This window comes from Wasmannia auropunctata, unplaced genomic scaffold, assembly GCF_000956235.1.
Source record: "Wasmannia auropunctata unplaced genomic scaffold, wasmannia.A_1.0 LD334196.1, whole genome shotgun sequence".
Taxonomy (NCBI): domain Eukaryota; kingdom Metazoa; phylum Arthropoda; class Insecta; order Hymenoptera; family Formicidae; genus Wasmannia; species Wasmannia auropunctata.
Genome location: NW_012028694.1, coordinates 731,012 through 745,682, shown reverse-complemented (window position 1 = coordinate 745,682; position 14,671 = coordinate 731,012). Strand labels below are relative to the sequence as shown.

At 39.2% G+C, this 14,671-nt stretch overlaps 1 protein-coding gene across 2 annotated transcripts in view; it reads left to right on the top strand.

The window, feature by feature from the left end:
• LOC105459384 overlaps positions 1-14,671 on the top strand; it is a 39,362-nt gene that overhangs the window by 7,233 nt on the left and 17,458 nt on the right. The window contains exon 2 of one of the 2 annotated variants that reach the window (XR_975676.1): positions 13,837-14,521. Coding sequence is in view for 1 of the 2 variants with exons in the window: in XM_011705345.1 (XP_011703647.1) it covers positions 14,432-14,521 (90 nt within the window). In the remaining variant the exon portion in view is untranslated. Of the gene's footprint in view, positions 1-13,585; positions 14,522-14,671 lie in introns of those variants that run through there. The other variant, XM_011705345.1, reaches the window with a different exon arrangement.

Here is a 14,671-nt window from a genome sequence, read left to right as displayed (position 1 = left end):
CTGTCGTCTCGAAGGCGATCCCCCGGATGCGAAGGATATACACGCTCGGGCTACGCGTCCCGCGCCTCCGACCTACAGACTCGAGTCGGTGGGCACTTTATACCTAACTGTACCTACATTCACGGTTGCAACGCGAACGAGCGGACGTACACCGGACGCATACGATAACCCGCCACCATCGTGCATCGACTCGATCTTTCTCTTTCTCTCTCTCTTAACCTTTCTCTGTTTCTCTCTTTTCTCCCATTTCTCTTTTTTCCCTCTTTCTTTCTCCGTCCGTCTCTCTCTCTCTCTCTTTCTCTTCGCGTTGCGCATCTGCACACGCACGTTACCTATACCGTGTTTGTTTGGCGGTGCACACATACGCCCACCAACCGTATAAGCCGTGTGCCGCGTGACGTATATACGTGAGAGTGCCTTTTATGTAGGTACCTACATGCGTAAAGGCCTGAACTGTGCCTTCGAGATATGGCCCGTTACTCCGGGGTGTCGCACACTGGAGCCAGTTACCGTGTTACCGCAATTCAGGCCACAAAGTCAAAATACAGTTAGCCGTGGCCGCGTGCGAGAACCGTTTGGCTGCACGAAAAAAGAAATCCGGCTACTCGTCTTCGTTGTCGTTCTCCTCGTTATCAGACGTTCTCCTCGCGTCGTGCGCGAGAACATCCGGCAACCTACTTGCATGCAGAGACACATCCTTGCGCACGACACGAAGATGGCTCGCCAAAACTGATGACGAGAGCCTGCACCGGATTATTCGCCGGTTAACCAATCGTGAGAAATAAGTGGAGATAATCAAGTGTACGGGATTTCTGCCAATATACCGTTTCTCCGATATTACTCATGAAAAAAATCTAGGTCTTGCCCGAAGGCTTTCTAGCACGCCTTTCAATACTTTCTTTCTGGGACATGATTCTCAGGTCGAAGAGAACGTTCTTTCAAGCATCCGAATTTATCCGTTACATCGGGCTATAACGGGGCAACAGAATGTATACATTTGAAAGAGTACACATGTTATTTGATTAGTTGAATACATACGCGCGCGCGCACACACAACACACACACACACACACGCACGCACGCACGCACGCATAATTGTAATATCTTATTTCTCTTAATACTATAATTTAATGTATTTTTCTTTCAAGCATTTAAATTATAAAATACGTGTGCAGTACTTTTTATCTCAATCTAATATAACATCAAACATATTCAGTTTATAGAAAAATGCGCAAAGGTGTTCGACAATCAGTTGTATTCGTATTAAAGTATAATTGTATTCGCAACTCATGTATATATTCTTCATCAAAATGTAATCGCATATAAAAATTGTGCATATTATTAATATACACAAATTTCGTTATCATAATCTCGTTAGGATATTCAAATTGTGAATTAATATTATACGATTTTGACTTTCTTTCTTTTTCATTTGATCATTCCGCGTATCTGTATCTAAGAAACTAGGCCAAGAAGTTCAATGTTGGCACTGCAAGCTTTAATAGAGTTATCAGTCTCGGCAGCCGCGGACCCTGACACTATAGATCAGTACCGTGAGTTAGTGCACGTTACCGCGGACAGCCGAGCTCGTTTCGCGTGATGTTTCTACTATACGGCGCCGGTGTTACACGCGCATGAGTGCGTTTGAAGTAGCTCGTGTGTTCGCATTCTACGTAATAAATGTACAAACAAACGACACGATTGCAACAGTAGTTTTCATATTTATTACTATTTTTATTATCTCAATCAATCAGATTCTACGTATATGTACAGTATTAGCACGACTCGACCCGGCGACTTTGTACAGGATACATCGAATCTTATAATTCTGCCAAACATTTATTTTTAGAATCTAGAATAGATTTCACAATAAAAGTCATCCAGTTTTTAATTTTTAATATCAAGTGTTTCGACAATCAAGTAGATTTGATTTTTACCGAGGAGTAAAAGAAAAATAAATTTTTCTTAAATGTCGCATCTGATGCGATATTACTGAATACTGAGCAGATTTGAAACATTTTATGTTTAAAATTGATAATTAAGAAAAATTTTAAAAACCGGTACCGTCAGATATATAATCTAAATAATTTTGACATTCTGACACTCTAGTATTCATCTTATAATCAGTACTTGAAATTGAGAAACATCAAAGCGCGAGCATTCTTTGCTTCTTATGGCCGCGTGCCTTTTCTTCCGTGGGAAATACACAAAAGCGTCTTCAACATCAGAAAGAATGGCGCGAGGTCCGAGAAGAAGGAGAAAGAGCAAGAAAGATGGAAAAGACAGAAAGAAGTCTGACTGCAAGATTGCAACACTACCCGACAACGGGCCATCCACGTGGATCTTGAAATTTTGAGAGTACAAGCACGCGGTTGTGTCCCCCCCCCCCTCCCGTTCGCTCTCGCCCTTTACTTCGTCGTTGTACACATGTCCTGCACCGAAACCCTTCTCCTCTCCGTTTTTCCGCTCACGCAGCATGAAAAATCCGCTGGCCAAGGTGGGAGGAAGGATGATGCTTTCGGTAATCGTAAACTGCGCCGACACGCAAGGGCCCCCACATGGCATTCCACACGTCCGTCCGAATCGGATGGACAACGAGGAAAGGCGGAGGGCAACGCCCAATTCGCAACCTACGGGACGCATTGATATAGTCCCTAGGGAGTGGGCGTCTGGGACGACGCTCGCTATTTCTAGACCGGGCAATTGTTTCGCCGCTTCTGACTGAACTGCGCTGGAGGTTAACGACACCCGCCGTCTGTCGAAACGTACTACAGCTGAATATCATTTCGTGACTCCGCGGATTCGAGTTACCGAGAGTTCGAGTACCGTCTCTCTTCTTGCTTCTTGAGGTGAGGGTTCCTGTCCTTGTCTTTTGGTCGTAACGAAACAATCGGCCCTCTCTCCTCCCTGCACCTTCTTTCTCGCGTTCATGTTCACGGTGAATCGAAAAATCGACATGGCCTGACATGCACCTGCATGCATCGAATATGTTACTCATAACGACGACACCGCTGATCGTCGCGTCGTCGCTCGCAGAGTGGAAGCCGGCTGGTTTTAGGAATGAGGAAGTATTTCACGAATACTACCACCCACGCGCGCTTGTACAACGTAAGCAAATGTTGCGCAACCGGCCGGTACGATTCTTTTCACGGTTTTGTGATATGAGCTCGTTGTCACTAAATTCAGACAGTCCTTTGTGACAAGAAGAAACAGGAAGTAAATATAATAGAACCAGCTATCTTAATGCCAACTGATCGTCGAGTGATATTCGAGATTGTACGAGTATTGTATGCAACGCGAATGCGATAACGCATTATATCACGATTTATCTTTAATTAAAGTGTTGAGGAACTCGCGTAGTTTTTGAGTTATAAAAGTTGGACAATGAAAGATTTGTTACTTGTTCAACTTTATGCAAACTTTAGTTTAACGAAATCTCTAGATGTATCTCGTTATAAAGTTAGAATATATCAAAGTTTTAATCTAAAAAGGAACACGTAATCAGTTGATCAACCTGATTTATCATGCGATCACAAATATAGATACATGAAAGAAATGGCGTACAACTTTCATTTGTCCACAGGAAATTGCGAATGGCGCGACAATCGTGTTGAGTTTCTCCTCCGATAGGCAATGTGTGCACGACCGCATATTCGTGCACGTTATCTGTGAGAGAATTGCGTTGCAAGTTGATCGCTAAAGAAGAAAGCCTCGTGAAAGTCAACCGGTAGTGTGTATCGTGCGAAATAATTGCTCAGCTTACTGTTTGTAAAGGGAGAAAGGAGGAAAGATAACATAGAAAGAGAGAGAGAGAGAGAGAGAGAGAGAGAGAGAGAGAGAGAGAGAATCCTTCGCTCATGTCTTTTCGATGTCCGATTAATTTGGTACTGGTGAATTAGTCCGCGATTGTGTACCTTGACACTGTGTGTCAAATCGGTTTTGTTAAATCGGGCAACTGTTTTTGTACCTCCGTTTACTTTTTGAAGTAACGTATATTTAATCATAAAATCAATACACGCCAATGAGAGTAATGTAAAGAATCTGGACATGAAAGATCTTTTAAACCGTTTATATTTGCTTCTGAAACGTATCTTTAACGGAAATACTACTTTTTCCTTCGTATTTTCTGTCACATTGTTCAAAATTCGTCTTAATTTTTCAAAGCAGATTTAAAAGGATAATTATAGTCAAACTTTTACACGTTACCTATATCTTTTCGTGAGCCTAACCGTTTCTGTTTCAACCTAGGTCGCACTATAGACTTTCGTTTCTTTCACTCTCGCATAATCGGTATCTTTATTGTTGCAAATTGCAAACTACATGACGATTCCCTTTTGTCGATGCTATACACGCTTACATACCCCACATCGCACGCGTATTTCTTGATCATGATTCGAGTCGCGTACTGATCACGCGTTAGAGAGAGACGATACGTACGTGCATTGATACATACGTGAAAGCGATCCACGCGACAGGCAGCAGTGAAAGCACACATGTTCAACTTACGTTATTCGTTAATATAAATGTATGCATATAATTGTAAAAAATATATAATTAATTATAAAAATTTTTAATATATTTTATTTTTTTTTAAATTGGAAGGTCATGAGTGAGGTTAAAGTTTTAATTAATTTTAGATCACTCATGATCTTCTTTAATTTTTTTATGGTATACGAAATGAAGGAATTTGAATATCTAATTTTAATAAAGATCATGTATAATAGCTTTGATACATCCAAACTTTTTGTAAATTTTTTTCATAACAAATGTAAAAATAATATTGAGTATATCAGCATATGAACTGTTTAGAGTAAATGTACATCAGGAATAATTAACGTCAATATCAATCTTTTCTATAAAAAATATCAATAAAAGAAAATACTTGAAACGAATAAATGATTTCTCGATTTGGACACGTGATGTGCTCTCTTTTATCTTTCTTTATGTCGTAGCTAAATTAGCGCGTTGTATTATTATTAATGGTAGCATTGGGCGATCGTGTCCTTCTGATTTACGCGACGGTAAGAGCAGGGAATAAGATGAGCACGCGTGCAGACGTGCAGGTGACTGATTTCACTTTCCCCGACGAGGAAGGTGGTTCTCCCTCTACTCCTTTTTTTCTACGGGGAAAGTAAGAGAGAACCGTGAGAGTGCACTAAAGCTGTTAAAAATGGCCCGAGCTCCGGACACGTACCGAGTTTCTTTTATCATGACGCGCGATAACGCAAATTTCTCCTTTTGTGAATGTTATTAGACATGAAAATGTCGTTAAACGTATTTTGCGCGAAGTTCGATCTTTCTTGTAACTTTAAGAAATTTAAAAGCGAAAGTAATTTTTCAATAATAACAGGGAGCACACATGGTTTTTAAGTTAATAATTATCTAAAATTCCATCAGTTATTTCTTCAATTGTTAGATATATTTGAATAAAGTTTTTAAATAATTTTTAGAAAGTCAATATTATTATATAAGTATATTGATTAACGACGTGATTATTTCCTTTATTTAATACTATTAAATATTGTGTGTAAGTATAAATGTTACATAGAAAATTATTTTATAATCAATATCATTAAAACATAATTAATATTACAACTTATAGTTAGGGACAAGGAATTCTTAGAAAGTGTGATTTCTTTCGCGAGATTTCTATCTATGACTAATCGATCGGATTACTTTCGTTTAGTGGCCAATTACTTTCGTAAGCTCATGTACAATGACTCAGAATCTATAAATAACTATGTAGCTGTATTCTTAGTCACATCTCGAAAAAAACGTGTTGATTGATTCATTCCACGGAAGCATCAACATCTTCATAAACATGTTTTCACTTTCGACAATTTCAATTATTTTTGTAGCAGAAATAAAGATTTATCTTTTACAATTTTAGTTTACACATATATGTGCGTGTGTGTGTAAATATAATATAAATATATTATAAATTATAGAGTACGTAAAACTTTCATTGCATCAAGTATCCAAAACCGAATAGTGAAAAATACGAAACTTTTGACAAAATTTTTACTTTCATTCTACAAATTATACATAAAAAATAATCTAATAGTGATTCAATATACTGATATATTGAATGATTTCACCTCGTTCATAACACAATCATTCTGTCAATAGATGATTTGAACATGCTAATCTTACAATAGCTAAATCTATTCAGAGACCGAGTTCAATGATCTGTCAGTTTTCGGCGGTACCTAGGTAATTTAAGAATTGACGGAAGAATCGCGAACTCTACATCCCATCAGCGACGTATCTTTCTCTCTGTCTGAGCATCGTTCCCTCTCTCGTTCTCTGCATCCCTTTTTCCCTCTACATCTCTTTTCCGCTCTTTATCTCTCTCTTTCTTTCTACATTTCTATTTCTCTTCTATCTCTCGTTGAACGTTGGACACGCCGAGAGAGGGTCAACGCACCTAGCCTAACGAGCAAGCAGTCGACCAACCTATCTATTCTGCCTACCTACCTACCCATCTACCTACTTATCGTCACTTATTCACCGTCGCTCAAGCTGCTTAGATAGCACCTTGAATTGGTGGATCGCCGCAATACATCGGCTAGATACCGTTCATTTTGGGCCAGGTAAGGCACCTTCTCGCGTGCCACGCATGACGGTAAGGCCCCCCTGGACTACACGGGTCCGCGATAATTCGTACGCCCGTATTGGAGGAGCGGCATGGCACACTGTCGGGTCAGTGATCCAGCTGGAATCGATTTGCAAGAAAGCGGTAGGGGCAGAGCGGAGAAAGGGAAGCGGAGTTCTCAAGTGGATAGACGGGAGGTCTATCGTACGAGCGGCCTTTTTTTTTATCTCTGAGATAAAAGAATTCATTATTATCAATCAATTCGAATGGACCAGCTGTCAGTTATCGCTAATCGAACATCGTGAATTTCAAGACGATTGATTATATTTCGCTGACATATTTTTTGAATAAGATAAATTTGTAACTAACTCTTTTTTAATTGATAAAAACGATTTAAGGTAATTCGCTTTACGCTTTGTTCTCTATCCTCAACGATTATGCATCTCGAGACTATTAGTAGGAAACGCCGAGGATGAATACTCGCGTGAATTAAACGCACTATAAAGCATTAAATCCACGAATCATCTCGCGACACTTAATAACTATTATTAAAGATTTTAAGCTTTGTTCGCAATAAACAATATCATACATCATCTGAGAAACGTAAATATTTTTCATTTTGTTTAATATATGTTAATATTTTACTGTTAAACATATTTCAAAATTATCATAAATTTACGCAATATCTGTCAACTATATATTTAGACGCTGCGAACAGCTTGATTATAACTGCAAAATTTTATTAAAATACATACACACACGTATGTAAGCGCGCTTGATGATACAATACGCGATACAAACACGATATTTAATAATTTTTCCTTCTTCATATTTTGTACCATGCTTATCATTCAAAATTTGTTTTAATCTTGAAGTTTAATTAGTTTACATAGTTGATAGTGACAAAAAATGTCGGAATTAAATCACATTTGTTATCAGCGAACGAAATTTGCGATCGAGCATTCGCGAACGCGAGATCGTCTCGGGACAGGGTGAACGCCCGACCTAGAGGCTGCGCATTGCGTCCGTTCAGAGTGGCTGCGAGCTCTCGCGGGAGTTTCAACCAAGGCGGGAATGAAGCGGAGCAAAGCAATGAGAAGGCGCGTCGCCGGTAATGCGAACCATGGGATACGTAAACACGCAACTGTCGTCGAGCGTGCTACCTCGATGCGACGCTTTCAATCGAGGATTACGCATGATCAAGCACGCATCTATATATGCACGAATGCAAAATAAACAGATTTTATGAGGGTCAATGTAAAAGCCTTTTCAAGATACAATATGATGCTTTCGGGAGTCTTGTCCGAATTGTTCTTTTCAACCAACTCGACCAGAATCTTTGCACCTTCGTCCGCGACGACATCCATGATTTACGATGCAAATATTATGCCATTGTACGAGACAGTCCTTAGGAAATAGTCGACTAGTCAGACCGTTCCACGACGAAGTCAACGCGAGACGGGAGAGGCGGAGTGGTTAGGTCAGGGAGAGCCCGACACAAAACTTTGCCACGCACATCGACACAATCGCCTCGACAACTCGAGCGAACGTCTGTGCTTTTCTCTTCTTTTTTTCTCTATCTCTTACTCTCTTGCCGTCTCAATTGCTCGTTTGCACTCTAGTTCATTCTCCGTCCTTTCTGGTTCCTCCACCTCTCTTCCTATACCTTCCTCTTTATATATTCCCCACTTTTCTCTTCTATTCTCAGTTCCTCCTATCCTCCCTCGCCTTCGCACCTTTCCACCGACGTCACCCTCTTCACGTCGTCTCTTCTTCCTCGTTCCTTCTCGCTCTATCTTCTTTCCTTTCTTGGCATATCGTCGTACCCTCCCCCCCCCCTCCAATTTTCTTTGCTCTGTTTCTTTCGCATCCTCCTCTCATAGTGTCTTTCACTTTTTCCCAGCCGCTAGTGGAGCACACAGCTTAGCGTGACGATGATACTATGCGCGTTTGGACTTCCCGAGTCCTTTGGACTTAGGATCGTAGCAGCGCACCGCGGGCGATTAAGATCGCGCCGTTCCTTAATAACTACGACGGCTGCAATGGCTCTGCCGCTGCGCATCACTGATAAGATGCCGCGTTTCCTATATGACAATATATAAGCGATATATATATAAAGCGCCGGAGAGTGAGACTCCGAATTTCTGGAATGGATGGACCCATCGGAGAGGATGAGACCTTGTCAGGGTTGCTCGTGCAGATGAGAAAGAGCAGAGAGAGATTCGCCACGATCTTGATCGCACCGCGAAAGTTACAAGAGAGATCCGTCGGTCGGCTATCCCGCTTAAAGATATTGGAACCCAAACTGCGCCCGGTATTGAACGGGACAATTAACAGGACATCTGCGTAAGATGCTAGACAAAGGCTAGCCGTGTCCACTGAGTTCAACTCTAAGCGAGGACGAGGCACGGAGATGAGCATTGAAATTCGGAAGAATTCTGGAATGATCGGCGAATTCCAGTTGTGAGGACGAGGAACGGCGCGGCGTCTACCCTGCGCTTTATCACTCTCCCCTGCATCTTCATCTTTCGTTCTGCCGAAATAAACAGGTCACAATTTTTTTAGTGTATATCTGCGTTAGCATCTTGTGTAATCTTGGCGTGTTTACGGCGCATTATTTTCTATAGTAAATCTCGAAATATAATGAATTTATAATTTTATTTGGTATAATTTCGAGTATTATCTAATTCTCGAAAATCGTTTCATTCGTCACTAATTAGATCTATGAAAGACTGGTGTTCTCTACTAGAGGAAATTGTGAGATATTGAAAACATCGCATTTTACATTGAAAGCGCTCGTATTTATAGACTTTAAATTAATTACCAAAAGATCATATTAATTTTAAACTTGCTTTAATCGATGAAAAGATAAAGAGTAAGTAAATAAATAAGATAGCGATGAAATAGACAATAAATTAACCTAGGCTAATTGTCTCTTACTAATTGTATTTCAAATTTGACGATGTAATAATTGTATATATCTTGAGGAATTAAATTGTCGTAATTATATTGAATATATATTACATCTAATTAGATAAGATAAGAACACATTTCGCGGAAATCTGTAAACAAGACTGATAAAATATTTATAGGCTATAAATATGCTATGATATAGTTCATTGAACTTAACACTGTGCAGACATTGAAAAAGGTTGAAAATTATAGTTCTTTTTTCCGAGTAATTCTAATGATTCTCACGATTCTATTCTAAAAAAAATCTAAAAGAATCCAAAGTAGTTTGGCCGTGTCGGCTTAGACCTTGAAAAGGTCGATAATCCGAAAGGTTGCTAGTAGCTATCGCAAATCAAAGTATAGCTATTTAAAAGTTAGTAACACATAGAAAGAGAATTTTTGGTTAGTGCAAATAGAAAAGAAATAATATCAGAGAAAATCGATATTTAATTACTATTCACAAAAGGCTAGATAAACTTACCAAATATTATATTATACGATATTTTACCAAAAAATGATGAATTCAGAAAAGTCTTTTGGAACCATCTAGTCGATTGAATTTACTGCGCTAAATCCATTGATGTTGCGTGCTTAGGTATAAGAGAAGATCCACATCACAGGACGGCGTTTCGAAGTTGCCTGTTGCGCAAACCTCGATAGGTACGTAGGCAGGTTCGTATCTTGCACAATCGCCGTTGGCATATAGAAGCACAACGCAGTAGAAAAAAAAGAGTGTCTGAATTGCTGCAAGAGTCGGCTACTGACATCTTCTTCGCCGTAAATTCAACGGATAATCATTATTTTCAAAATGGCTCATTAAAAAATACTTTCAAATACAATTAAAAAAATCAGATATTTAATATCGACAGTGACAAGTATTTAATGTATGAAGATTACAAACAATAGTTAACGCTAATCAATCGTTCAATCGCATCTTTCGAAATATGTGATTGTCGTTAAACTTTTATCATATGCTACCGAATTTTAACTGCCGCTTTCTTTACTTGATATTTATATTAATGAGATAATACGTATGAACAATAATGTATTGTGCATATCTGATCACATGTCGGATTAATAGATAACTTTACACGATTCTTGATAATATCCTCAATGATGTACAAGACGCACGCATATTACGAGATAACAACATAAGGAGGCTGTGATTATCTTGTTCGTACAATTTATTAATACTTTGAGATGTCCATCAATGTCAAGTCTACAATCGTGGATATTAAGTATGCATCACTACACTTTATAATTTTCATGTGAAAATTATTTAAAGCGATGAAAGCCGATTTCGATTGTACGATGACGATTGAAATGTCCAAACTTACACTCGTGACACATATTGACGATGCGAGAAAGCATGTTTGTATTTTGTCCTTTATTTACTAATGCCAAATGTAACACTAATTAATATTCGACCGCGCGGTTTATGTGCGATAAAAATCGTGCGTGAAAAATCAAAGAAGGAAGTGTGCGTATGAAAACACTGCTCAGATCTATATTTCCTCTCGAAAGTGGGCTTGATGACGTCGCGGTGTAACAAGGAGATGCACGCGGCCGGTAAATCGAACCTTAAGGATGATCAAGTAATTTATGATCACCGTATCGACCTCTTTCTCTCTTCCTTTTTCGATCTTCTTCTATCTATCTTTCCTCGCCTCTCTTTCTCTCTCATTTTACTCGTCTCTACCGCGCACGGGCATAGCAGAAGGACGCGCTACCCCTCCAAACGTAGAGCGAGATGCTGTTGGTGGGATGAGTACCAAGTAGCAACGAGTCATTCACCTTTTATCCCAGTAACACGAAGTCGTAGCCGCGAGCGACGACGGACGACAAACTACAATCTGCACAAGTACCGCCGTGGCGTATCTAGGTATCCAAACGGCCATAAGCTAGACCGTGCATTAATTTGTATCGGCAGATGAGACGCCGGCGCACGGCGTCTTTTCTCATTCCGTTAGAGTTGTCCCCCTCGTTCCAAATGCAGCGAGCACCCGTCAACGAACGAGAGATTTTGCGAAGCGCGAGCAATGACGTCGGGACCGGTTAGTACGTATTAAACTAATGTTGCGGATAAACTCTTTCGATCGCATTTAGATTAAATTGAAGACTGGCATAAAAAAGTACGTGCACATTATACTGATATCAGTGAAAAACGGGATTCTGATCTTCCGCCCGTAAGATATTACATTGCTTTCGTGTTTTCCTTCCGCGGAAAACTCTTATCAAAGAATCTATCGAAATATAATTTTAATTAGTCTTCTATTTATATTTTCAAGATATACATTATAGATATTTCTAATATTAATTAATATTTTTAAATTGCGATTATTTAATTAATTTTAATGCAATATTAGTATTCTTCCGTTATGTTAACAATATTTTTTTACTTTTAGAAATTTCCAAATCAGTAATTTGATATTTTGCGATTCACATTCAAACGACAAAACTTGATAAAATTATTTTTTAAGTAATTTACTTTCTTTAATTTCACGTTTTTAAAATGCAATAATTTCTTACCGAAAGAGATTTTTTATTATATAAACATCCATAAATTAAAGCATTTTGATTTATCAATTCTATTTAATTTCTATTTAAATGATACTTCATTAAGTTGAGCATTTTCACGATATTGCTACTAAAACTTTTATCTTACTGAATTCAAATTCATATCATTAGAATATAATGGCAGAATATAAAGAATGAACAATGACGACAAACCGGCCTACCGGGCAATGCCTTCAGCACAAACGAGGGAACACGTTGCAGCTGTTGAGTTGTAAGAAGTAACTTCTGTAGGCCATGTTCTGAATCCGCTTAATAATAATACAAACGTTTTAGAAATTGCCATGGTTACTTTTACAATTCTGTATAGATAAACGCGATTTTTTTTAAATAAATGAAACCAATACGATAAGAAAAGATATGTCAGTTAATAAGCAGAAATTTTCTTATTGTAAAATGTATTAGGATTAACACAAGTATTTATATATTAGAAATACAATAAATTTTTTATGGGTCACTACAACATTTATTTATAACAATTCAGAATGTTAACTACGACCAGTAATGGAAATGTAATAATTCTATAATAACATATGTATTTTTAAGAGACTGTAAAATTTGTTAATTTTACTTGTTTCGTAAAACAGTAATAGTAGAAAAATACATAATATACTATAGTCATATAAATTGTATAGGAAAATCGTTAGCTTCATGATATATAACTCGAACACATGATTTCTAAAATGATAACTTCTCGATCGATTTCGCGTGAGGTCAATGAATCCATCCCACTACCTAACGTCACACTAGAAATAGTGTTAGAGGACGATGTAGCAGTTCCGCCAACGCTTTGATAATGAAATAGCTTCAACGCACGCAATATATTTAAAATTTAAAACATTTTTACATAGTATTATAATAATATAGTATTTGTACAAGTAACAAATTAAACCGAATTTTTTATTAGCAAAAACTGCAACAATTGGAAGTATTTAAATTAAGCTTATATTACTGTAAATTATACATTATTCTTTTAGAAAAAATTCTAAATTAATTCTATACATTCTATATGTTTCGCGACCCATATATTTCGTTTACTTGCAGCCCGAAAGAAACAGTCCCTTTTCTGGACAAATCTACATAGTAACAGATTGTATATAGTTGACATATTCGGATTTTCAAATATTTTCTGATAACCCATGTTAACCAGTAATTATTTACCGTTGACGACTAATTCTGTGACTCGAAAAATTCCTCTGGATGGAACCTCCTCTCTTTCGAGAGTTTCTCCCTTCCTTTGGTCTGGCAGATCCCACTTTTCTCCCCACGTGAGGCCCAGTGCGAACACGTGGGGGTTGGACTTATGGACCGAACGATATATCGGGGGAAATTTTCCGAAAGCTCGGTCGGAGTGCCAATTGCCGCTGTAGCCGGCAGCAACGGCCAATCGCTGTTGCCCCTAGTCGGACAGGTGGGGGCCAGCCGAGACTTAAGCGAGGCCACTCGCCGTGGAGCTGTCAGAGCTCTGTGGGGCACGGTCACGCACACACAGCAGCTGGTCCCTTCAGTTTTTCCGGTAGCGTCCACTTCGTCGATCGTCGTCTCCGGATCGCGCGATATTCCTTGCGAATTACTTACCGTTTTTCCCGATCGATTTGCAACATTTGAAACTGTGGACCATTTCGTGGATCACATCGACGATCGTTCCGTTCGCGTACCGTCACTTCATTTGACGGGATTGTCTTGAAGATTTCCGATAATTCAGGACGTTTCAGGAGCCGCCGTTTTTCACGGGATCGCACGATACTAGAAGTGTCAGAAGTGCCTGCAACGCTCTGCTAGCTATCCAAGGGAGCCGAGTAAGAAGATATGGCTCAGCAGTTGGACCCCACCGGTCTCTACTGAAGACGTTTTTCTCCGCGATCGAGCAACTACATACTTCCGCTTTCAGTGTTGTTGAAGATCATTATCGTCGACATGGCAGCAGGAGGATTGGACCCCACGGGTCTATACTGAAGTGCCGTCGAATATAACTGCATTTCTCAAGACTGTTTATATATCCATATCTCCGAAGGCTTTCGATTGACTTTCAATTAAAATTGTGCAACATGGCTGGACTCGATCCAACCGGTCAGTATTGAAAAGGTGAAGAAAGGATCAGAAGAATCGAGGAAGTTATAGGAAGGAGACCCGAGAGATATCTCAAGGTCGCGACATGGCTGCTACCGGAGGTCTCGATCCGACTGGACAGTACTAAAATATCAACGCCTCCGAAACTCGGAGGAAACATCCTCATAAATCGATATTATCGATGATGGAAGAAGTGAGAGGAAGAGAGGAAGTCTCATCTTCCAACCTAAGGAGACTGAGATGGAGCATTCATATTCGCAAAGGACGACATCGGACGTTCCTCGTAAATGTGGAACGTCATTGAAGATGCCGAATCTGCCTACGTACAGGGTGAGTACTTCTTGTCTTACTTAATCAGAATTAATGTTAGATGCAAAAATAGATCATCACGCGACAGTTTTGCTCGCAATTGTTCGATTAATCTGCCTCGGTTATACTAGCGTTATTAGATAGCCTGCCTCAATTACGACATAACTTGTC